The sequence below is a fragment of the Eutrigla gurnardus genome, assembly GCF_963514095.1.
Source record: "Eutrigla gurnardus genome assembly, chromosome: 23".
Classification (NCBI taxonomy): Eukaryota; Metazoa; Chordata; class Actinopteri; order Perciformes; family Triglidae; genus Eutrigla; species Eutrigla gurnardus.
Window position 1 is genome coordinate 5,511,869 of NC_139934.1, and position 23,535 is coordinate 5,535,403.

At 47.5% G+C, this 23,535-nt stretch overlaps 3 protein-coding genes across 4 annotated transcripts in view; 2 read left to right on the forward strand and 1 right to left on the reverse strand.

Annotated features, from left to right (window-relative positions):
• Positions 1-129: 129 nt before the first annotated feature.
• klc2 (kinesin light chain 2) lies at positions 130-6,832 on the forward strand. Its single transcript, XM_084002843.1, has 14 exons — positions 130-236; positions 1,793-2,038; positions 2,112-2,439; positions 3,003-3,219; positions 3,305-3,494; positions 3,565-3,738; positions 3,814-3,913; positions 4,237-4,286; positions 4,368-4,435; positions 4,627-4,735; positions 4,952-5,104; positions 5,196-5,320; positions 5,648-5,705; positions 5,921-6,832. The coding sequence occupies exons 2-14, from the start codon at positions 1,811-1,813 to the stop codon at positions 6,002-6,004; spliced, it is 1,884 nt and encodes a 627-aa protein (XP_083858969.1). The 5' UTR covers positions 130-236; positions 1,793-1,810; the 3' UTR covers positions 6,005-6,832.
• Positions 6,833-8,004: 1,172 nt separating this feature from the next.
• On the forward strand, positions 8,005-15,181 carry prkd4 (protein kinase D4). 2 transcript variants are annotated; one of them, XM_084002845.1, is made up of 19 exons: positions 8,005-8,262; positions 8,343-8,525; positions 9,317-9,455; positions 9,566-9,697; positions 9,767-9,921; positions 9,998-10,193; positions 10,496-10,579; positions 10,930-11,080; positions 11,325-11,448; positions 12,048-12,125; positions 12,336-12,537; positions 12,634-12,656; positions 12,981-13,053; positions 13,377-13,483; positions 13,552-13,713; positions 13,873-13,971; positions 14,054-14,321; positions 14,677-14,762; positions 14,958-15,181. In XM_084002845.1, exons 1-19 carry the CDS (start codon positions 8,245-8,247, stop codon positions 15,114-15,116), a joined length of 2,439 nt encoding a protein of 812 aa, XP_083858971.1. In that variant the 5' UTR covers positions 8,005-8,244; the 3' UTR covers positions 15,117-15,181. The 2 variants fall into 2 exon arrangements, with proteins under 2 accessions (XP_083858971.1, XP_083858972.1); XM_084002846.1 differs by lacking the exon at positions 8,005-8,262 and having other exon boundaries at positions 8,422-8,525; positions 9,120-9,455; positions 14,958-15,176.
• A 632-nt stretch (positions 15,182-15,813) lies between these two features.
• Positions 15,814-23,535, reverse strand: part of actn3b (actinin alpha 3b) — a 23,441-nt gene continuing 15,719 nt past the window's right edge. The window contains exons 4-21 of the mRNA XM_084002844.1: positions 22,900-22,986; positions 22,318-22,405; positions 22,043-22,121; positions 21,510-21,591; positions 21,086-21,171; positions 20,874-20,966; positions 20,329-20,559; positions 19,708-19,855; positions 18,830-18,980; positions 18,257-18,365; positions 18,041-18,181; positions 17,772-17,954; positions 17,554-17,688; positions 17,299-17,478; positions 17,076-17,222; positions 16,895-16,960; positions 16,660-16,818; positions 15,814-16,351 (exon numbers count right to left, since the gene is read on the reverse strand). Coding sequence (XP_083858970.1) covers positions 16,193-16,351; positions 16,660-16,818; positions 16,895-16,960; positions 17,076-17,222; positions 17,299-17,478; positions 17,554-17,688; positions 17,772-17,954; positions 18,041-18,181; positions 18,257-18,365; positions 18,830-18,980; positions 19,708-19,855; positions 20,329-20,559; positions 20,874-20,966; positions 21,086-21,171; positions 21,510-21,591; positions 22,043-22,121; positions 22,318-22,405; positions 22,900-22,986 — 2,324 coding nt within the window. The 3' untranslated portion in view covers positions 15,814-16,192. The remainder of the gene's footprint in view (positions 16,352-16,659; positions 16,819-16,894; positions 16,961-17,075; positions 17,223-17,298; positions 17,479-17,553; positions 17,689-17,771; positions 17,955-18,040; positions 18,182-18,256; positions 18,366-18,829; positions 18,981-19,707; positions 19,856-20,328; positions 20,560-20,873; positions 20,967-21,085; positions 21,172-21,509; positions 21,592-22,042; positions 22,122-22,317; positions 22,406-22,899; positions 22,987-23,535) is intronic.

Here is a 23,535-nt window from a genome sequence, read left to right on the forward strand (position 1 = left end):
CACTTTCATTAAACAACCCCGATAACCACGCGTTATCGTATGTGACAGCGTACATCGTCCTACTTTGCGACTTGGCGAAAGTGACGGTTTTATTTTGAAAAACACCCCCCGGAAGCCGCGTCGTTTCGTGTTGACTGCAGCTTGACGCGACGCTGGTTCCCGTCTGGAGCATCACAACATTGTCCTGCCGCTTTGTTCGAGGGACGGAAACGCAAACGGACTCGTCTTCGATGAAGGTAAACATCCGAAAGACAACTAGTTTAATTAAATTAGTGTGATTACGCGGTTATTATAGACGGGGAAGCTGTCAAAATAAAACATTATATCCTCGGAAAGGTCCGTGAATGTCTCATCTGCACCCGCCAGTGTTTTTACACGTGAAACGGCACTTTTTAATTCATTATAATATTATAATCTCGTGTGTGTGAGGTGAACAGTGTGAACAGTAACGTAAAGTGCTTCTGTGTGTGTTGTGTAACGTCGTGGTGATCGGGCCTCCACTGTTTACAAACAGTTCACACGTCGGAGACGGGGACTTGAACGCATCTTCACTTCATTTGCGATTAATGCGCGAATCATTATCAAGCTTTGTAGCCTTATTTGATTTTATTTTTATATAAGCTCTCCGTTGTCGGGTCACCTTGATCGGTGTGCTGCCAAGCCCGAACAGTGCCGCCCCTCCCGGGGAGGAGGAGGAGGAGGAGGGGGGGCGTCCTTCGGCTCATTTCTGCATCTGTGGATCACAATAGTCCGATTAAAGATGCCCCGGATACGCGATGACATCCATTGCGGGATTATTTCACGTGCGACGCCTCGCAGGTTGCCCTCTCTGCGTTCGGTGCGTTTGCAGGGAAGCGTGAATATTGGTGCATTGCAGTCAGTGTGTGAGGCGGAGGGGAGGGGAGGGGGGAGGATGACTGAGAGGAAGACAGCTATAGAGAGAGGGGGGGAGGGAGGGAGGGAGGAGAACAGGTGCTTCCAGCATCAAAGGAGGGAGAGAAAATCACGATGTTGCACAATCGGCTCCTCTGTCCTGCTGGTGTTCCAGCTGGTCCAGAGTCAGACCTGCAGGCCTTGTGCTCAGGGGACAGAGTCACTGTTTACTGTGCCTGGATCTGTTCCTCTTATTGTTCTGGTTATCAGAGCATCAAGACACACAGCTTGACTTTTCCTAAATGAACTCATCTAGCTGAAGAAATGTGTCCTTGACTCATGATGAGCCATCATTTCTTGTTATTGATCACATCACCCGCTTCTGGAAGTTACCGGAAAAAGGTAGCAGAAAAAAATACATCGTCATCTTTAAATCCTCCTCAAATGTGAGAATGGGGGTTTTAGACTGTTTTGTTTGGAGTTTGTTTGGACAAAAATCAATTCAAAGAAGTCACTTTGGGCTCTGGTGTATATTACAATACATTATGAATGAATACATGATGGATTAATCGATGAAGAAAAGTCACACGAAACCATTGAAACAACACTGTTTAGGATCATCATGAAATATCACATTGAATCCTTCACATATGGTTATAAAGGCTGCGTTTCCTCGTTTCAAGCGTTGAGGAATAATTATTCTCTGAATAATCAACCCTCTCGAACCACGTTACACAATTATGAAATGATTTAGCTGTCGATGTTCTTTGAAACTCTGGAGAGACAGAGAAAAGGAGAGCGCTCAGCCTTCGTCTCGTCTTGTTTGTTCTCTCTTTTCGTCTCAGAAAATGCACACTCAGCCAAAACGCGTCCCATCTCACTTATCCTTCTTTTATTTCTCCTGTTTCCCCCCCTGCAGTGTGTATGAAACCAGGCAATGTCCACCATGGTGTTTCCACGTGAAGAAGCCGTGGAGCGACTGAGCCAGGATGAGATCGTCCTCAACACCAAGACCGTCATGCAGGGCCTGGAGACGCTGCGCGGCGAACACGCCCAGCTCCTCAACTCGCTGCTGGACTGCACCCAGCCGCCCGCCGCCCAGGAGAAGTCCGGGCTGCTGCGCAAGAGCATGGAGGCCATCGAGCTGGGTCTGGGGGAGGCTCAGGTACGCGTCGTCTTCGTGCTCATATGTGACGTTAAAAGAACCTGCCTCTCACCGTTCCCTCTCCACCCTCCAGGTCATCATCGCCCTGTCCAGCCACCTGAGCGCCGTGGAGTCGGAGAAGCAGAAGCTGCGTGCTCAGGTGCGGCGGCTCTGCCAGGAGAACCAGTGGCTGCGGGACGAGCTGGCGGGAACGCAGCACAAGCTGCAGCGCAGCGAGCAGAGCGTGGCCCAGCTGGAGGAGGAGAAGAAGCACCTGGAGTTCATGAACCAGATCAAGAAGTTCGACGACGACGTCTCGCCCTCGGAGGAGAAGAGCCAGAGCTCCGGCGGCGGCGGAGGAGGGGACACTTCCAAGGACAGCCTGGATGACTTGTTCCCCAACGATGATGACCAGGGGCCGGGTATGACATCAGCAGCTCCACGTACACACAGTTTACTGTTGCCGGTAGCAACCTGTCTCACTAGTAAAGCAGCGGTGACGTCGTTTAAACAGGATGTAAGAGTTCTCAGTAACAGTTTGGTGAACGCTTAATGGATCCGTGTCAAACTAAGGGAAATCAAGTTTGTGGGTAGAAAAGGTGACTTTATGCATTATTTATTGACATTATAGAGCATTAGCCGGACGAACTCTTCAATTATTAACTGAACACTCTGTTAGATGCTTCTCCGAATCCCTTCTTCTAAAAATATACCTTTTGTTTTGCATATAAAGATCTCTTATTCTGTCCTGTTTGAGTTTATTTAGTTGTTAAATTAAAGAGAGGGGAAAAAAGAGCAGGATTGTCCTTTTTAGAATGAGGAAAGTAAATTAGAGACGTGTGATGACGGGGAGGAAAACCGAAAATATCGGAGATTTTCAATGTTTCTGGACAATATTGACATTAAAATAGAGAAGATAATAAGCTGAGCTCTGATCCCCGGAGCAGGTTTGACTGAATCTAATCTGCTTGTATCCGGCGTTCAGCCCAGCCCAGCGGCGAGGCTGCAGCCCAGCAGGGGGGCTACGAGATCCCGGCCCGCCTCCGGACCCTCCACAACCTGGTGATCCAGTACGCCTCGCAGGGCCGATACGAGGTGGCCGTGCCGCTGTGCAAACAGGCCCTGGAGGACCTGGAGAAGACCTCCGGGCACGACCACCCCGACGTAGCCACCATGCTCAACATCCTGGCTCTGGTGTACAGGTGGGTGGGGCGGCGGTGTGGGCAGGGGGCGGGGCATCAAATCATCAGACTCTTTATCCATAACGGCGTGGTTGTGTCTCCTCAGGGATCAGAACAAGTACAAAGAAGCGGCTCACCTCCTGAACGACGCGCTGGCCATCAGAGAGAAGACGCTGGGGAAGGACCACCCCGCCGTGGCGGCGACCCTCAACAACCTGGCCGTCCTCTACGGCAAGAGGGGCAAGTACAAGGAGGCGGAGCCGCTCTGCAAGAGGGCGCTGGAGATCCGGGAGAAGGTAGGTGATGCGTCGCCGTGGAGACGTGATGGTGAAGAGGCTCCGTGTGATTATACCCGTGTGTGTCCAGGTGCTGGGGAGGTACCACCCCGACGTGGCCAAGCAGCTGAACAACCTGGCCCTGCTGTGTCAGAACCAGGGCAAGTACGACGAGGTGGAGTACTACTACCGGCGGGCCCTGGAGATCTACGAGTCCAAGCTGGGAGCCGACGACCCCAACGTGGCCAAGACCAAGAACAACCTGGTGAGATCCGGATTCAAATCCACGAGTCACGCGGTCCTCGCTCTTCAGGGGCTTTAACGCCTGTCTCCTCTTTAGGCTTCCTGCTACCTGAAGCAGGGGAAGTTCAAGGACGCCGAGGCGCTGTACAAGGAGATCCTGACCCGGGCACACGAGAAGGAGTTCGGATCCGTCAACAGTGAGTAGAGGAGGAGAACCCGTTTGACCCGGGGGATTCGTGATGTGATCCGATGCCTCGCAGCACATCACAGGATTATTTTAGCGTGCGGAGCAGCTTAATGTTCCCGCTGCTGCTAAGCCTATCAGACCCTCATGGGCTCCCGTCTGTGTTTTTTATTTATTTAAGGATAAAGAGGCTTCGTTTTGAAGTTTATTCCTGAGTTATTTTCTGGGCAAATAATTTATTTCTTCCCTCGTTTTCAGTGTCGTCATCTGCTCACAACATTGTTTTTCTATGTCAAACAGCATTCATATCATTTGTTGTGTTGTTTCTTTTGCCAGATGACAACAAGCCAATCTGGATGCACGCGGAGGAGAGAGAGGAGAGCAAGGTGAGTGATGCTTGTTATGGATTTTTAATGGTAATGTTTGGTTCTCATGCTCTCTTCATCTCTCTCTTATCTCTCTTTAAGGGTAAACGTAAGGACTCTGGCCCGTATGTAGAGTATGGAAGCTGGTATAAAGCCTGCAAGGTGGACAGGTGACTCACACATTTTTCACATTTTACCATTTATATCCCAGAAAAAAGCCTGATAAGTTTGGGCTCATATCAGCAGATAATGGGTTGTTTTACTCCTGTAATAAAGGGGGCGTGTCTGTAGTAAAGGGGGCGTGTCTGCATGTTAACCTGTGGTCAGCTGGTCTGACAGCAGCGCGTTGTTTCCTCTGCAGCCCCACCGTCAACACCACCCTGAAGAGCCTGGGAGCGTTGTACCGTCGTCAGGGCAAACTGGAGGCCGCCGAGACGCTGGAGGAGGTCGCCAGCAAGTCACGCAAGCAGGTGAAATACTGCCGCCTGATTGGTCCTCCGGGCCTCTTCAACCGCCGTTCCAGCTGATTGATCGGCCATTAGATGATGATTTCAAAGATCAGCCAATTTGTGTGAACGACGCAGCGAAAAAAGAGAGAGCTGGATTTACCATTCCAACCTTTTGTGTGCTCTCTCTCCCTCCCCCTCTGTCTCCCCCCCCTCCCTGTCACCCCCCCCCCCTCTCAGGGTATTGATGCCATCAACCAGAGTAAGGTGGTGGAGCTGCTGAAGGACGGGGGGGCCGGAGGGGGGGACAGACGACACAGCAGGGAAGGAATCAACGGCCCGGGGGGACAGCGGAGGGAGAGCGAGGGCGAGGACTCGGCCGAGTGGAACGGGGTCAGTACGGGGTCAATAAGTACACGAGGCCTTTCAGTGCCTGTTATTGAAGACGAGAACAGGAAGTGACGGCTCCGGTTTCCTGTTTCAGGACGGGAGCGGCGCTCTGCGGCGCAGCGGCTCCTTCGGGAAGCTGCGTGACGCCCTGCGGAGGAGCAGCGAGATGCTGGTGAAGAAGCTGCAGGGGAGCGGACCACAGGAGCCACGCAACCCGGGGTGAGAGGGTTGACCTTTGACCTCCTCCTCAGTCAGCTAATAGAGGATGTGACTGAAAGTTCTGGGGAAAAATTAGTGATAACACATAAAACACTCCATGAATAAACCCAGAAGTCTGTTTTTAACTTGTGTTTTTACTCCGATTATTTGTTTATTTTTATTTTACTTGGCTTGCCTTTTAATTTTAAGTTTTTGATGTGAATAATATGTTTATGTTCAAGATTAAAAAAACAAATTATGACTGACACAATATAAGCAGATGTATATAGAATATGGAAGTTATTTCTGTTTATTTTAATGGCTCGTTGTGTGTGTTGTTTTGCTCAGAATGAAGAGAGCGAGTTCCCTCAACTTCCTCAACAAGAGCACCGAGGAGACCACACAGGTATCTATTATTATTATTATTATTGATTTATTCATTACTCCTGCAGCAGCAGAGCACATATTGGCCTGTGAAATATGAATACAATTAAACTTTCATATTGAAATGTATTTATTTATATTTAAATGACATCTATTTGTTGATTTTGATGTAGATTTTTTTAATTTTACATTTAAATTTGAACCGTTTTAACATGACAGGTGTGGGGTTTTTTTTAGGACGCCAACTCGGGACTCTCGGACTGCAGGGGGCTGAGCGCCAGCAACGTGGACCTATCCAGACGCAGCTCCCTGATTGGCTAGACCGCGACAGGAGGCGGGACTGTGGAGACGCAGGGCGGCCGGCGACGGAGAGGCCGAGTGCAGCTTGGTTTGATCAAACAAACACACCTAAAAGCTCAAAGCCAGATCAAACACTTGCACTTGCGGCATTTTTTTTTTTTTTTTTTTTTTGAAAACACACGTAACCACGACAACGGTCGTCCTATAAGACGCCGCCGCTTCGCTGTACAAACCGCCGCCATCCATCACTAAAGAGAATATTTAGATACACATTAATCAGCATGCTGCTTCCTAGTGGGACGTCTGCACCTCAGAGGTCAGAGGTCAGAGAACGCATTGCACTCTGTACGTTTCACCAGTAGCATGACGTAACCGCCCATCGTTAATATTACAGATTATTAATAAAAAATGGTACATTCCGCTTCGATTTTAACAGAGCAGACCAACGATCTTCAGAGAAACGATAGCACTAACCATTTAAACCTCACTTTTTGCCTTCTTGTTTTTGTTTTCTGTAAATACAGTTTTAAATTATTTGATATTTCATTTTGTAAATAGTCCACATTCATTTCTTCGTTGTTTTGTTTACACTATTGGGTTCAAGATGCTCTCAGTTGGAGAAAATACGACAAATCTGAAGCTGGAGGAACGAAGGAAGAGATGAACGAACACGGAAGTAATCGTGAATATTAAAAATATGGAAGATGCTGATGAACTTACTACCTAAACGACTGAAATCTACAGATATTTGGAAGCAGGTTTAAATATAAGCTGTTAAAATGCGCTACACAGCGCCCTCTACTGGTCACAGCAAAAATAAACCATAATCAAATTCTCCCACAACTAAAAGGAAGGAAGTAAATCATATTTAACCCTTAAATCCTACCATGCTGTTCACGTTGAAGAAAAATGCTGTGAAAGATTTATTTAAATATTTGTTTACATCTTCATGGGCGACCATGTTATCAAAGCTACTGTTTACTTTCATGAACGGGATTCGTTTTTGTTACTGAATATTAATCGTTTGGACGTCATCAGTCGTAATCACTCAAATCTGACTGTGATCGTCCGGGGCGATGCCGTTTCCTGCTTTTGGATCTGAGCTCTTTTATTTTGAAGGTACTGAAAACTGAGTATTTGAATGTTTTTTTTTGTTTTTTTTTACACTGGATTTTCGTTTTGTTTGTTGTGCCGTTTGAAAACTCCACCAAAAACCAAGAGACGTGTCCACAGAATGTCACCTCCTCACCTGTGCTTCCTTGAAATCACCCTTTTTGATGACGAAGGCAGAGAAGTAACGTTCATCCTGTCAGCTTGTGATTGTGTGTGTGTGAAGGTGGAGCGGGAATAAAAAGAAGGATTAAAGTAAGTAAAACAGGAAGGAGCTAAAAAAAAGAAATGATGAAAAAGTGCTTTAAGCAGCCAATAATGTACAGAATGTGGCGACTTTTCTATGTTCACTGTTCACTGAAGGATGATGGGAAATGTAGTCACAAAACACTCATTTAGTTGAAACAAATAAAGACTCCACCCCCCCTCCCCCCCACGCTGGTTAGTTCACTGTCTCCTGGAATTCCTGGAACTCTTATTAATCTCCATAAATATATGAACGTTAACGCGATGATGCTTCTCAATAAAAACAATGGAGATCGCCATGGTTACATGGAGTCATGGGTGTGAAAATGTTGTAGGGGGGTGGTGAGGGCTTTGTCTATATATATGTGTGTGTGTGTGTGTGTGTGTGTGTGTGTGTGTGTGTGTGTGTGTGTGTGTGTGTGTGTGTGTGTGTGTGTGTGTGTGTGTGTGTGTGTGTGTGTGTGAGAGACGGGGAGTGATTAATTCCAGCTCCTGTATTGCTGAAGCTTTGGTGGATCTCATCGTGACGGAGTCAACCTCATGTATTTTATCAAAATAAATCAATAAAAACAACACTTTTCAAACTGATTCTGTGTTTTTGAACGTTTTCCTCCTTGCTGTCAGAAGTGTGTGTGTGTGTGCGTGTGCGTGTGTGTGTGTGTGTGTGTGTGTGTGTGTGTGTGTGTGTGTGTCACACAGCTCTGGGGGTGTTAACCGTTGCACCATCACCGCTCTCACTGAGGTGAGCCTCTCGCTCTGTGACTTCCTGTCTCATCATCATCCCCCCCCCCGCGGGGAGGAAACCCCACCCACCAGAGTGCACGTTGAGCGTGCACGTTTGAGAGTGCACGTTCAGACCGGGCTCAGCCGTCCTCGTCGACACACAAACCTGCGTTCCAGCTTGAATGAGAAGTCATCAGAAAGTAAGATTGCATTTTAAATCATTTGTCAGTATATTTCTGAATGTTCTGTTCATATAACTGTGTTTTATGTTTTCCTCCAGTCTTCATGTGATCCTGAACCCCCACCTGGACCCGTCTCCATGTCTGCAGCGACCCCCTCCGGTCCCGGCTCGGCCCTGGTCCAGTTCCAGCTGGGCCTGTTCCGGGAGCTGGTCCGGGTCCCGGCCGGCAACCTGAGCCTCCGTCACGCCCGGAGGCTGGCGGCGGAGGTCATAGAGCGCAAGGTAACCTCTCTCTCCCTCTCTCTCTCTCCTCCTGATGCTGGGTCAGCATCCTGGAGGAGCCTTAAAGGGCCATTTCACCAACTTCACTAGTGAAAGGGGCATTATGGGAATTGTAGGATGGTAAACAAAAAGACATTTAAAGTGCGATACTAAATGCTAGAGGAGCAGATGGATATTTATTGGTGATTTTTCAAATCTCACTACAGCCTCCATGCGCTACAATAATGTGCTTTTCAAGGCATTATGGGTAATCAAACCAGTGTCTCGCTGCTCGTCGTTGACTTCACACAGTCCCACTTGGAAAATGTTCAGTTTGGGGGTTTTGGAGCCTGATGAGACAGGAAGTGGACTCTGAAAGGTCACCAGTGCATGGAGGAGGGCCGTAAAGGTCACAGGTTTGTAGGATGATGTCGTGGTGTCAGCGATGAATCAAGTCTGTCTGGTCTTCATGGGGGTCTGGTCTTCAAGCTGCCTCACTTACAGAAACCTTGTGGTCCATAAGAGCACAGCAAACTTTCCAACCACAGCCTCTCATCTGTCTCTGTCTCTCGCTCGCTCTCTCTCTCTCTCTCACACACACACACACACACACAGCCTCCCTCGCTCACACACAGCGCTCGTTTACGCTTTGATCTATTTTTGAGTTTCCAGGCAGCAGGTCAGCTGTGTGTGTGTGTGTGTGTGTGTGTGTGTGTGTGTGTGTGTGTGTGTGTGTGTGTGTGTGTGTGTGACTGTGTGTGTGTGTGTGTGTGTGTGTGTGTGTGTGTGTGTGTGTGTGTGTGTGTGTTCAGGCTCCTGACTGCAGTGTGGTCGGTGTCGGGGAGAAGATTCTGCTGTTCAGACATCAGACCGCATCGCTGCAGCTGCTGCACCGCCTGACAGACCAGGACCAGCTGCAGGACGGAGACCTCATCGAGGTCATCATCGCAGGTGGTCCTCCTCCTCCTCCTCCTCCTCCTCCTCCTTCACATAAACTGTTTCAAAAGTGGAGCTGGTTTCCTTCAGGACCAGAAAACATCTATGTTTCTTGTCCGATTCAGGATCAGCGTCGGTGACCGAGATGCGGATCCGTCCCCACACCCTGGTGGTCCAGTCCTACCGGACCCCCACCTTCTGCCACCGCTGTGGGGAGATGCTGTGGGGTCTGGTTCGGCAGGGCCTGAAATGTGACGGTAAGAGCCGTTTAGTTGAACATCATAGATCATGAGGTGGATCTGACTGAAGCTCCGGTCCGTCTCCAGGTTGCGGGTTAGACTTCCATAAGCGTTGTGCCCTCCATCTGCCCAACGACTGCAGCCGAGCCCGGCGTCAGGTCAGCGCCAGCCTCTCGCTGTTCCCCCCCCGCCGACCCCGAACGCACTCCCTGTCCAGTCAGACAGGGGGCAGCCTGGAGGAGGTAGGCTCCTCCTCTTTTACCCCACATTTCTTCTTCTTTACCCTCCCCCCGATGACTCCTCCCTCCCTCCACCCAGATCAGCATGTCCAAGCCCTCATCCAGACCCCCGTCCTGGGCGGAGCCGCCGGTCTGGCTGGGCATCGGGTACGGAGACCTGAGCAGGACCCGGGTCCCCCACACCTTCCACATCCACAGCTACACCAAGCCCACCGTGTGCCAGCACTGCCAGCGGCTGCTCAAGGGCCTCTTCAGACAGGGTCTGCAGTGTTCAGGTGAGACGGCCCGAGGACTTCCTTCTGGTCCGGACAAATGTAAACAAGGAGCTTTCAGCCACAGCTCATGGTCTTCCTCGGTGAGGAAGAGATGGGCCGTCATTAGAAGCTCTTACAGGTAGAAGGTTAAACACTCGAAACCTCGCTTTAAAGCTGCATTTTTCACAGCGATGACTCACCTCACGTTTAAAATGTGGTTATTTTTAGACGCTTAGTTCCCCGAAATGCCCCGGCTGTTTCTCAGAGATCAGTCTGCATTCATGTTCTTCCTGTGTTTCCTCACCGATCTCTTGCTTCCTCAGACTGCAGGTTTAACTGCCATCGGCGCTGTGAGCTGCTGGTCCCCAGAGACTGTCCCGGAGAGAGGAGGACCCTCAACGGGCAAGGTGACGTTCTGTTTACTGGCCTCGAACACCGACTTCTGGTGATGACTCACCAAGGAGGTCTGAGTAAAACAATAAACAAAATACTGCAGTCAAGAACATAAATACACTTAACCATGAATGAAAAAGGACACTATATTTATATATATATATATATATATATATATATATATATATATATATGTTTATATATATTATATTGAAATAAATTGATTTTAAATTAAATTAATATATTCAAATTTTGGATTATTGGTCGAACAAATCAAAACAGTGAAACCCTCCTCTTTAACATTCATCCCCGTTTCTTTTTAGTTCAGTCCAGTTCACTGAAAATGATGTCACTTTTTTCCCAGACTCCTCAGCGGCGAGTCACAGCTGCCCACCAGACCCGGAGGACGATGACTCAGAGCTCACCAGCTCCACGCTGGACGTCTCCGACGACGAGATGCCCGCCGATGGGGCCTCAAGGGCCGAGGAAGACGAGCAACCGCGAGAGCCCATGAGGTCAGAGGGCTCTTAATTCATTCTGATGATGTCATCAACTTTAACGATGATGTCGACTCTAAAAAACAAAAAAACCACTCCTCCTCTTTCTTGTTGTCCATCACTGAATCCATCACAAACTTGATGATAGTTGATCTTTGGACGCTACTGCCACCTAGTGGTGTGTAGAAAAGTGACTTTAATTGAGGTTTGCTCCCTAACTCCTTCTGTTTCACGTCCTCCTCGTCCTCCTCGTCCTCGTCAGTCCGTGTTTCAGCAGCTACATCCCCGTGATGAGGCTCGTCCAGTCGCTGCATCACTCCAAGAGGCCAGCAGGGGGCGTCCTGATGGAGGGCTGGCTGCTGCATCACACCGACAGAGACGCGCTGGTGAGGCCGGACACAGAAAGCTGTATTTATTTATAATACATATATTTATTTTATTTAAGAGATGTACCGGGACATTCCTGGATTATCATTATTTTAAAAATTATTTTCCAGTGAAATCTGGAGATTTGGTTATTTTTTGTGCTATTTTTTACATTTTAGTTGCAATTTTCAAATATTTCCCCATGCTGTATTTTTATCTTTATTTCACTGTTTTTCTCTATTTCCTGGAGTGGTTGTTATGGTTACTTCAGTGCTAATTTACCAAAACAACACAATATATAAGAGTGAGTTAATGAGTTTAAAATACTGTCTGTTTTTATTGTTCATTATAGCATTAAAGGTCCTGGAAGATCAGCTTTTTAGTCAGGGAAAGTCAGGGAATTTGTTTTGAAGGGGGAACCCTGTTTGATTGACCTGCCAAAAATACCACGGATGAAAATGAAATTAAAAAAAATACATGAACTTATCTTTCATAAGAAGGTTTTCTGTCCTTTTTTGGCGAATGTTCGACTTAAATTCCCGTTAATTGAAATCTGTTTTTCTGGAGGATGATGGGTGGTCTTCATACTGAATGTTGAACCTGTTTTCTGTCTCCCCAGAGGAAACGCCATTATTGGATCCTGGACTGGAAGAGCATCACTCTGTACCAGAACGAGAGCAGCACCAAGTACTACAAGGTCGACCACCAGCACACTTCTTCTGTGGTGCCGTTTACATCCGGATTCATTCATTAATTTATTTATTTATTTATTATTATTTTATATATATATATATATATATATTATTTATTTTTTTTTGATCATGGCTTTTTATGCCTGTTTTGGAAAACTGACAATAAATTGTATATATATATATTTTTTAATTTAAACCCTCTCCCTCGCCTGCAGGAGATCTCTCTGTCCGAGGTGCTGCAGGTCCGAGGCTCCGCCCATCTCACCGCGCCCTCGTTGCCAGGCAACAGTGGCCACAACCTGGAGGTGGTCACGGCCTCGCTGGTGTACTGCGTGGCGGCCGGAGAGAACGGGCCGGCCTGGGAGAGCGCCGTCCGCCAGGCTCTGATGCCCGTGCAGGGCGGCGAGGAGAGCCGGGGTTATTATTATTATTATTATTATTATTATTATTATTACTATTATTTTTAGTTATTAGCTTCTTATGAGACACTAAATGTTTCTGTTGTGATTCCAGATGGTTCATGCAGAGACGGCCCGGTAAGATCAACGCCGTTCTTTAGTGAAATTAATATTTCATCACCGCGATCGTCTTCCTCACTGTGTGTGTGTGTGTGTGTGTGTGTGTGTGTGTGTGTGTGTGTCTGTGTGTGTGTGTCTGTGTGTGTCTGTGTGTGTCTGTGTGTGTGTGTGTGTGTGTGTGTGTCTGTGTGTGTGTGTCTGTGTGTGTCTGTGTGTGTCTGTGTGTGTGTGTGTGTGTGTGTGTGTGTGTGTGTGTGTGTGTGTGTGTGTGTGTGTGTGTGTGTCTGTGTGTGTGTGTGTGTGTGTGTGTGTGTGTCTGTGTGTGTGTGTGTGTGGTTTCAGGACATCAGCTCGGTGTATCAGATCTCCACAGACGAGGTGCTGGGCTCGGGACAGTTCGGGGTCGTGTACAAAGGTTGTTAAATTATGATGATGTCACGGTTCAGATGTAATCAAAGAAGAAACACGACAACATTTTCTACAAATTAAAGGGAAAACTGTGAAAAAGTTAGAATTTTATTGGCAACTATTGATTTATAGAAGAATTTCCTTCTCATATTTAAATGGAAACACTTAATAATTGATGTATTACCTTCATATTTTGGACTACCGTCTCTCTAACACTCTATTATAGGGATCATAATAAATCTTTATCAATATGTCTGAGGCCATTTCCCATTAACACTAAATGAACGCAACATGAAGAAGGATCTAAGTGATGTATTTCTCCGTCCTCAGGCACTCACAGGACGTCGGCTCGGCCGGTCGCCATCAAAGTCATCGACAAGACGCGCTTCCCCAACAAACACGACAGGCAGCTGAGGAACGAAGTGGCCTTCCTGCAGGTGCTGAGTCATGTTTGGATGCGTCCTCGTCGTGAGGCGGTCGCCTGTAACGTCTCGTCCGTCCCCAGAACCTGACCCACCCGGGCGTGGTCCTGCTGGAGGGCATGTTCGAGACGCTGGAGTACGTCTTCGTCGTCATGGAGAAGCTCCACGGCGACATGCTGGAGGTCATCCTGTCCAGCGAGAACGGCCGGCTCCCTGAACGCAACACGCGCTTCCTGGTCACACAGGTGAGGTCGTCGCCCCGGCAACCCAACGTAGATGTAGTTTTTATTCAAACCACATTTTGTCCCTATAAGCTCCTTTTTTATAGAGTTTTGTATGTTTCTATTTGAAAAACAAATCTAAAAAGTATGTTTTGGTGTGACTTCCTGTAACTCGTGTGTCAGATCCTTGAGGCTCTGCGGTATCTGCACTTCAAACACATCGCCCACTGCGACCTCAAACCCGAGAACGTCCTGCTGGCGTCCGCCGACCCCTTCCCTCAGGTGGGATCCCCCGCCTCTCTTTTCCACGCTGCCTTTGTCGAGTGACGAGTCGTCTCTAACGTCATGCGCTCTCGTCCCCAAGGTGAAGCTGTGCGACTTCGGCTTCGCCCGCATCATCGGCGAGAAGTCCTTCCGCCGCTCGGTGGTGGGCACGCCGGCGTACCTGGCGCCCGAGGTCATCAGTAACCACGGCTACAACCGCTCCCTGGACATGTGGTCGGTGGGCGTCATCATGTACGTGAGCCTGAGCGGCACGTTCCCCTTCAACGAGGACGAGGACGTCAAACAGCAGATCACCAACGCCGCCTTCATGTATCCACGGCAACCGTGGGCCCTCATCTCACTGGAGGGTATGAACATTTATTTATGTATTTATGTTGGGGAAACTTTTGATGGGAAAGATGCTGATGTTTTTCATCCATCTTCTCCCAAAGTTTTATTTTTCTGACCACAGTGAGTGTCCTTGAACGCATCAACCAGGAGTTAAATCAAATAATGACTAAATAACTACTTGAACTACAGTAATTCATAAAAGAATATACTGAAGATGAACCTCATTTTTCTATTTATGCAAACATTGGAGAGTACTTTAACAGCGGTATCTGCTTTTCACATTGCTATCAGTATCACCTGTAGTTTCTCCGCTTGGCCACTAGGTGTCTCCAGCGGCCAGGTTAAGTAAATCCTCTCTGTCTCTGCTTCCAGCTGTGAGTCTCATCAACAACCTGCTGCAGGTGTCGGTCAGACGGAGGTTCAGCGTGGGGAAAACCCTCGGACACGCCTGGCTGCAGGTCACACACACCTCACTTTATTATTATTTTTATTTATTATTGATATAATCGGAGAGATTCTGGTCCCTCGGCTCATTTTGCCATCCCATAATTCATCATTCATATTAAGAAATAATCCTATCGATAAAGACAAATGTGTTGAATTTACCATATAATGCTTCTGAGAAAATACTAAAGACACTCTGGTGTCTGCAGGACTTCCAGCTGTGGTGCGACCTCAGGGAGTTCGAGCAGAAGATGGGCTGCAGGTATCTGACCCACCGAGGGGACGAGGAGCGCTGGATGCTCTACGCCCAGGAGACCGGCCTGGACTTCCCATCGCACCTCTGCTGGGACTCCGACCCCGACGTGTGACCTCACCACGGAGGTTAAAGGTCGGCACACTTTTTGTTTGTGTTTTACGTGCAGGGTTAGAAAAAAAAACAACACGACTGCCGTTTAGTAATATACTTTTCCTTTTTTATTCCAAGGTGAATATTTTGACTGTGAAAGTGGAAGTGAGTTTTTGCGGGGGGGGAGAATAAGTAATATCACCATCAAACACACGGAGGAGTTGACTCGCACTGCTAATCATGGCCGACCCGTCGATGGGACCAAAGCCCTGTTTGCTTAGTCGCTGACATAGGCCTGCTATGGTCCCACATCCAGTATGATTCTTCTTATTGGTTGCCCACAACTTTCCTGATGCCCTGTCGTCTCTCACTGCTCGACACCTCTCTCCTCCCTGTTTAACGGGAGAGAGGTGCGTGGGATCGGTCTGCCTTCGTTCTTAAGTCCCCGTCTCGCCCTCTTCGTCTACCCACAGTGCTTTGCTCTCTCGCTGCGTTTAAATCCCCAGAGTTAAGGTGCTCCCCTCTGTTTGTTCCTGGCTGTAAGAGCTCCAGGTTTCAGTGTACTAGGATCTGTTTTGCAGTATAAGACTGACTTCGTAGCACCCGGCCTGCTTTGCTCCTCCGCTGACGGAAACCGTCGCCGTTTCGTCACAAAGACAGTGTTTCTAAGCTTCAACATAGCATGCATCTGCACAAATTACACAACCAACCAAGCCAACTGACCAACCAGCTTTTTATCACGTTTTCTTCTTTAATTACCCTTCTACAAAAAAAATATGTCATCTGGGAGAGAGGGGGGGGGGGGAAGAGAGAGGGGGGCTTTGCTCAAAATATTGCTTCTTTTCTAACCGAGATTACCTCCTTCTGTTCAACACCTCCTCCTAACGGCAGGTCTGGTACATGTGTTACATAATTCAGGACACGTTCCCGGGTTTTTGAGCAAAGCCTTCGACTCTCATCCTCTCTGGGCAGACATGGGGGGGGGAGGAGGGGGAGTGATGACAGTGTGGAAGGGTTCTAGTTGCTCTCTCCACACAGTGCAGAAATAATAGGAGCTGGGAAGAAGGGATAGGAGGAGGTGAAGAGAAACGGCCTCGCTTATAAGTCGCTCTCCCCGTAGAGGGCGCTGGAGAAGGAGATGTAGTCCAGGGCGCCGCTGGGGCCGTCGGAGCCGATGTACCTGGTCATGCGGGTGATGCAGTACTCGGCCTGCTCGGGCGGCAGCTCCCGGCGCAGCTCGTCCACCGTGATGTAGCTCTGGAGGGGGGAGAGAGAGAGAGAGAGACGCTGATTAATTACTAAGATCTGGGAAGAGAAGTCTATTAGTGGGTTAGCCAGCTGTCTTTGGGTAGATCACCATGGTAACCCTGTGCTAATTTGCTATTTCTATTTCCATTCTGGTTTGAAACAAACTACTTCTAAACTGCTGAATGTTAAATGTACGAGGATGCTTATTTTACAGCTCTCTGCTGCCATGGTTACGCTTCCTGTAGAGCAAGAAACCCTGATGCAGGTTTAAAGAATCACTGGATGAAAGCTAACTGACACTCTCTCCCTCTGCTCACCTTGTCGGAGGCCAGGATCTTGAAGGAGGCCATGACCTGCTCGGCGGTGTCGGTCTCGGCGGTCTCGCGAGTCATGAAGTCGATGAAGGCCTGGAAGGTCACCACGCCGGTGTTGTTGGCGTCCACCAGGGTCATGATGCGGGCGAACTCCACCTCACCCTGTCGAGAGAAGAATGAGCCCGACGTCAGTCGTACGTTAAAACTGTTGCCGTCGTATCGGATGCAGTCGACTCACCAGATCGTAACCCATGGAGATGAGGCAGGCACGGAAGTCGTCTGGGTCCATCATGCCGTTTCTCTTCTGCAAGGAAAAACATAAAATCGTTTTTTAATTGTTTAATAAAAGCAGTTCTATCCTGTAGTCTGTGTTGTTTCTAAAGCACGCCAGATAACCGGAGGGTCCCTGAAGGCCTCACCCTGTCGAAGTGGTTGAAGGACGCCCTGAACTCGTTGAGCTGCTCCTGGCTGATGCCCTTGGCGTCGCGGGTCAGGATCTGGTTCTCCACCTCGTTGATGGTTCTGGCGATGGTGGTGAGCAGCTGCTCCCAGCCCACGCGCACGTGCTGCGGGGAGAACACACCTCGAGTCAAGAACGCCACGGGTGCGGGGTGTGGGCCCGTCGTCATGGCTACGCCCTACCTCCATGGTGTAGTTGGTGTGCTTGTTGTCGAAGATGAGGGACTCCTGGCTGAGCTGGTGGTCGCCCTCCAGCTTGTCGATGTTGGACTTGTAGTTGATGATGTTCTGCTCGTACTGCTTCAGGCTGTTCATCTGTTCCTCCAAGGAGCCGGCGATGTCCACGGACACGTGGCTGATCTCCTGCAGGGAGACGGGAGATGTTTAAGTCAACTGTTCTACGTCTTGGCGGTCTGTTTCCTTCCACTAACACCGTACCTCCATCTTGGTTTGGATCCAGGGTCCGATGATGTTGGCCTGGGCAGCAAACTGCCGTCTCAGTCTCTCGTTGGCTTGCTGCCTGGCCACCTCCTCCTGGAGCATTTGGTCTCTGAGGGGAACGAGGTGCTTCACCTGCGGGAGATGGTTTTAATTAACTACCGTGATAAATACACCGGTTATTTCCCCCCTCCGGGCTGGCGTCCGCCTCCACTCACAGTGTCCCACTTAGTGCTGATGTCCTGGGGGGAGAGGTTGGTGTAGGGGTTGATTCCGGACAGCTTGATGCCGTAGGTCTGGGCGATCTTCAGGATCTCGTTGTGGATGCCCATGGTGGCCATGCGCTCCTTGTCGGCCTCGGGCAGCGTGGCCTTGAACTGGTCGTGAGCGGTGATCAGACTCTGGAAGGCACGTCAACGTTTAAACACATGTTTGTACTTATTCTAACAACACATAGAGAAACAACAACATTCAACATGTATAGCACCTGGATCTCCTCGATGCTGTGGACGATGAACATGTCCTGCAGGTCCTCCATGGCTCCGTCCATCCAGTTGTTGAATGGCGCCGCCCTCTTGGCGAACTCCAGGTACAGCTGGTCAATAGTCTCCCACAGCTTCTCCACACGCTAATTTAAAATACATGAAATAAAAATGAGAAGAACTGTCTCGACTTGTTTTATTGTTGTTGTTTATGGGTGTACCTCCAGGGAGTCCCTCCTCTTCTGGGTCAGGGTGCCCAGGTTGTCCCACTGGTCACAGATGCCCTGGCAGCGGCTGTTGACCGTGGCAGCATCGTGGTAGTCCAGCTCACTGGAGGAGACGAGCAGCAAGATTTATCATCTAAAATCTGCACCATTTCTGTTGAATCCATCTGCATTAAATGTAACCCATTGTGACTTTTCCCCGGTTCTGATTGCGAGGGGTCATCTGAGAACATTTTGCTTTTGATTATAGAATATCTGCTTTTTGGGTAATGAATGAGAACTTATGTGGCACACATACATATTCAACGTTATGCTGAATACTGTATATAGCATCAAAGAGAACATACCAGAACTAAAAACTAAAGAAAGGGAAAAAAGCCCAGAGGAGTGGCGAGTAATAAGGAAATGGTGAGATCAGAGGTTTCTGCTTTTCCATCACCCATCCTTTCATCTTTTATATCCCTCTCATTAATATGCCTTCCACTCATTCCCACTTTTGTTCTTCTTCACTGTATTCAAATCCTCGTCTGCTCTCCGCATGTCTGCCATCACCACAATCAGGAGTCTTACTTCAGCTCCTGGGCGATGGCAGCGATCTGCTCCACTCGGTCCTGGTGAGCGGCGAGGTCGCTCTCGAAGGCCTCGTGCTTCCTCATCAAGGCTCTGATCTCCATCAGAGAGGCCGACTCGAAGTCCTTCTGGGACAGCAGGTCCTCCTTCCCTGAAACATACAGACGACCCGGTCTTCAAGGAATAGAAGCTTTTACATTTAAACTGTTATTGGATCTTTGGGCTTCACTCCACTGCAATAAACGCTTTTCTGTGACTCGCTGTAGCATTTTATTATCCCTGTTTATTCTGAAATACTTTCCTATGAACCTTGTCTTTTTATGACTTATTTGCACTCACTACACTCAGACTTTGATTGACACGCGATATACAAGCATATGTTATGACTTTTAAATCATTTTTACAACATTTTATGAATTTTGTCGATTTTTCACTTTTTTTTCGACATGCTATAGTATGATTTTTTTATTTTTGAAAAATTTGACCATGGCTTTTTATGCCTGTTTTGGACTCACTACACTCAGACTTGGCGTGACAAGCGATATTAGCCATTTTTATGACTTTTTAATATTTTTTATGAATTTTTTATGAATTTATTTTGGCTGACATTTTCGTGAATTTTCGACATGACTTCTTTTTTTTTTTTTTTTTAATTTGACCATGGCTTTTTATGACCGTTTCGGAATCACTACACTCAGACTTAAAAAAAAAAAAAAAAAATAGTATAGTATAGTATGTCTAAAAAAAGTCATGTATGGATGGATGTCATTGTATTACTTAATTTAATTTTCAGCAATATGACTTGTATGCTAAAGTGAATGTATCTACTAAATAAAGCTGAGGTCTATGTAGAACATGATCCTTTCTGTTGTCCCTACCTGAGGTCCAGGACTCATGCATGGAGCACTTCTGCTTGAACTTCTCGGCCAGGTGATCGAGTCTCTCCAGGCGACGGATCTCAGTCAGCAGCCACTCCTCGTAGCCCTTCTCCACCTGCTCCAGACCCTTCCAGGCATTGGCAATATCCTGGCAGAGAGAGGTTTCATCATTGCAGTACCCTGAGATCAAGGGTTTCTAATCCTCTTGACACATCTTTGAGGGAATTGAGCTTTCAGAACGTGAATAAAGACACTTTTGACTTGAGAAGAATTCAATATCTGTGTACATTTCTGAGAAATTAGAAATGGGTACTTCATTATTTGGAAATAAAGTGCCATTACTTAGTTCTTAGTTCTCTTCAAGTTTTCCTTTCTTTCCTGTGTATTTTTTCCACCTTTACTTCTATTTTTCTTTCTTAAATTGCTGTTGCTGGGTGAGCACTTTGTTTCTGTTTTACTGGACCACAAAGCCGGGGGTTTGAAAGGATTTCACCAGCTTTAGAGGATGGAAAACAACACAGGAAGAAGTAATCCTTTCCAACTGATGGCAAAGCCCGAAACTCTGCGATGACGCTGTGCAGCAACAACGGTCCAGCAAGATAAAAAATCTGTCCTCCTCACCGACACCATCTTGCCCTCGGATGGCATGAAGGCGGGCCTGTTGCTGAGCCTCAGCTTGGTCTGCAGGGTGTTGAAGTTGATCTCCAGTTGGCATTTTTCCTGCACGCGGGGCGGCTTGTGGATGCGGCGGTAATCACGGAAATCCTCCAGCTTCTGCTGCATGGCACGCATGGTCTGCTCCGCCGTGCGGTTCTCCAGCCAGGGGATGGTGCGGCGGATCCACTCCAGCAGCTACCGGAGGAAGGGAATGTGAAGATTAACCTCATCTCTATTATCAAACTATGTTAAATTGATTATATATATATATATATAGATCATCTGTGCACACATCAGTGTATTTGTCTCCATTATGTGTATTTCTGTCATGTGAATAAAGGTATTGTTCTTGGCTGTAACCCTTTGACTTCAGCCTGCGGTGGTTTTCGAGCCGTGTCATGTAAACTCAACACGATGATCAGAGGAGAGCGGTGAGTACTGAAGTGCTGCTGCAGCGGAGGATGTGCAGGACGGACTGAGAGTGAGAGTGGGTGGATGTGGTTCCTCACCTCGCTGGCCAGCTTCTCGTACTCCTCCATCAGCTTCTCGTTCTCCTGGTTCACGGCGAGCACCTTGCAGATTCGGTTGGCGGCCGTCTCAGCCTGAGGGAGCGAGGAACAACTCATTGACATTTCCGCTCTTCCTGGCCCCGCAGGGAATTTCACAATCTCAAAGTTATGAAGTATATTAATACAACATGAAAAATGAAACGTCATGTGACCTGCTCCGCGCCGGCGAAGGCGTGGTAGAAGCAGGACACGTAGGTCATGATGGCTTTCTCATCAGGTTTGGGTGTGTTCACAATATCTGAGGGAGAGAGAAACAATATTTAAATATAGTATCATAAACAGCTCTAAAAAGCACACTTGGGGTCTAATTATTATACCTGATGTGTAATAACTTTTTAGGTTGGATTTTCTTATTTAAATATTATTTAAATGAATTTTCATTTTTTCAATTTAAAATGTAATCGTCCTTGTACTCCATCAGTACTTCAAAAGACGCTTTTAAAGTGATTTATTCATAGTTTTCTTTGAATGCTGATGAAGGACCTCTCGCCCTTGTTCCATTGGTAAACATGAACCGTACTTCCACACAGACAGACATTTGTCCTCCTGATTGTTGTTCCAGGATTTAGTTTTCACCTTCAGCGTCGAGCATCTTGGGGATGTCCAGGAACTTCTCAGCCACCTCGAAGGCAGTGTTCAGGTTACCGATAGGGTCGTCCTGCAGGTAGACACGAGTACTGTCAGGCATGCACATGAAGGACAGCCCTGCATAATCATCACAGCCAGCGGCGTGATGCATAATGAGAGCACGGATGCAGAAACGTGCAGAAACTATGTTTGAATCTCTGAATTTGCATCCGTCAAACAAACAAGTGTGGATCTTTTTTCTGTCAAAACATGTTTTGGAGGGAGGATGTGTGTGTTTGCTGTTTCATCACAGTAGGGGGGGGAAACAGCTCTGGAGGATATTTAAACTGGTATTATATGACTTATTAGCAAATATGAGCCACTGTAAGGTTCTGGATTCCTTTTGCATCACACATGGGTTATCACATTCTAGACTGGTCACGATTGAGTATTTAAATAAAAGATCGATGACGATTCAGTATGAAGAGAAAATAAAAGCAAACCAGGAGGAAGAAAGGATAAAAAAGAAGAAGGGAGGGCACCTTTCTCAGTTTGGAGTAGTCAATGAGGTCAGGTCTGTGTCTGTGGATGAGGGCGCACAGAGCCAGGCCGTCCTTCCAACTGAGCCACAGGAAGAGGAGGAGGAGGAGGAAGACAAGTTTCAGAGAAGATTAAATAAAAGGAGGATGAAGATGAAGAAAAAAGGAAGGTAACCAAACAGAATAAGGGTGTTAAAGGTCCGGAGGAGAACGTTACACGGGAAGACATTTAAACTGCACTTCTCTGTTAACGCCACAGTTCGGCGTTGGAGACCCACCTGATGTGGAAGTTCTGCACGTTGACGTTCCTGTAGGGGGCAGTCTTCCTCTGGCACCACAGCAGCAGACCCTCCTTAGCAGAGGTCTCTGGGAAAAAATACAGGGAGGGACATGGTGAGACTTGTAGCCGCCGTGTTTTACTCCAGCATCGTCCTTTCAGGTGGATCGAATAGTGAAAAGAGTAACAATGTCTAGTAAATAAGGACCTGGTATGAAAAGGATAATTATGTCTGTAGCTGATATATTTGTCTGTTAATAGTGAAGACCTTTAAAGTCAGGCTAGATTGTGTTTCCGACACTAGAGAGGAGAGGTGAGGAGGAGGTCGACGGCAGAAGATATTAAGGAGCAGCAGCAATAAAAGGAGAGTAAAAGAAGATGAAGACGCGGGTCAGAGGGCCGACGATATCTGAGTCTTTGTAAAAAAGTGATTTATTGTGAGGCGAGCTGCCGACGTGAAGGTTAAAATGAGCCGAGGTGCAGATAAAGGACTGAATCATGGAAGCATAGTTCATATCCAGCAGTAAAGAGTGTAAAACAGTGATTATTCTCATGAGAAAAGCCGATGTTTATGTAAAGTCACCTTCCACAGAGATGTCCTGGATGGCAAAGCGCAGGATGATGGTCCAGATCATACCAAGGGTCATCTTCACGTTACCGTCAACAATTTCTGTAAAAGAAAAAACACACATCATGAATCACAAAGCAGGAAACACAAGCCACATCGGTGTTTGATGGTTTAATCGTACGCCTTTGAAGGCCGTGGAGACGGAGTGAATTCCACGTGGCCTGAAGGCTCAAAAAGGAATCGTGACTGCAATTAAAGTGAAGAAAATGTGCTGTGATGTGAATGTTTCCCGAGGTTAAACGGACTGAACTCAGCGGGGAGTCGAGGTGTTAAACAGACGAAAACCTGAGCGTTAAAATGTTATTTAAATGCTCGAAACACTACAGTTCAGTTCATGTTGTCTTCTTGTCTTCTGACAGTATCTCTACCGTTTATTTGATCTAAATTGCAGATATTTCCCCATCGTTATTCAATAATAAATCTTTTAATTGATACAAAATACCTGAATTATGTATCTAACAAACTGTTCAAGGCAACAGAATAGCAGAAAAAGGGCTGCAAAGACTAAATTAAAGCAGTTTTTATCCCGGTTGGGTGATCTATAGTTGACTTTCCTCTCGCTGCCTCGTCTCATCTGAATTCTCACGGTGC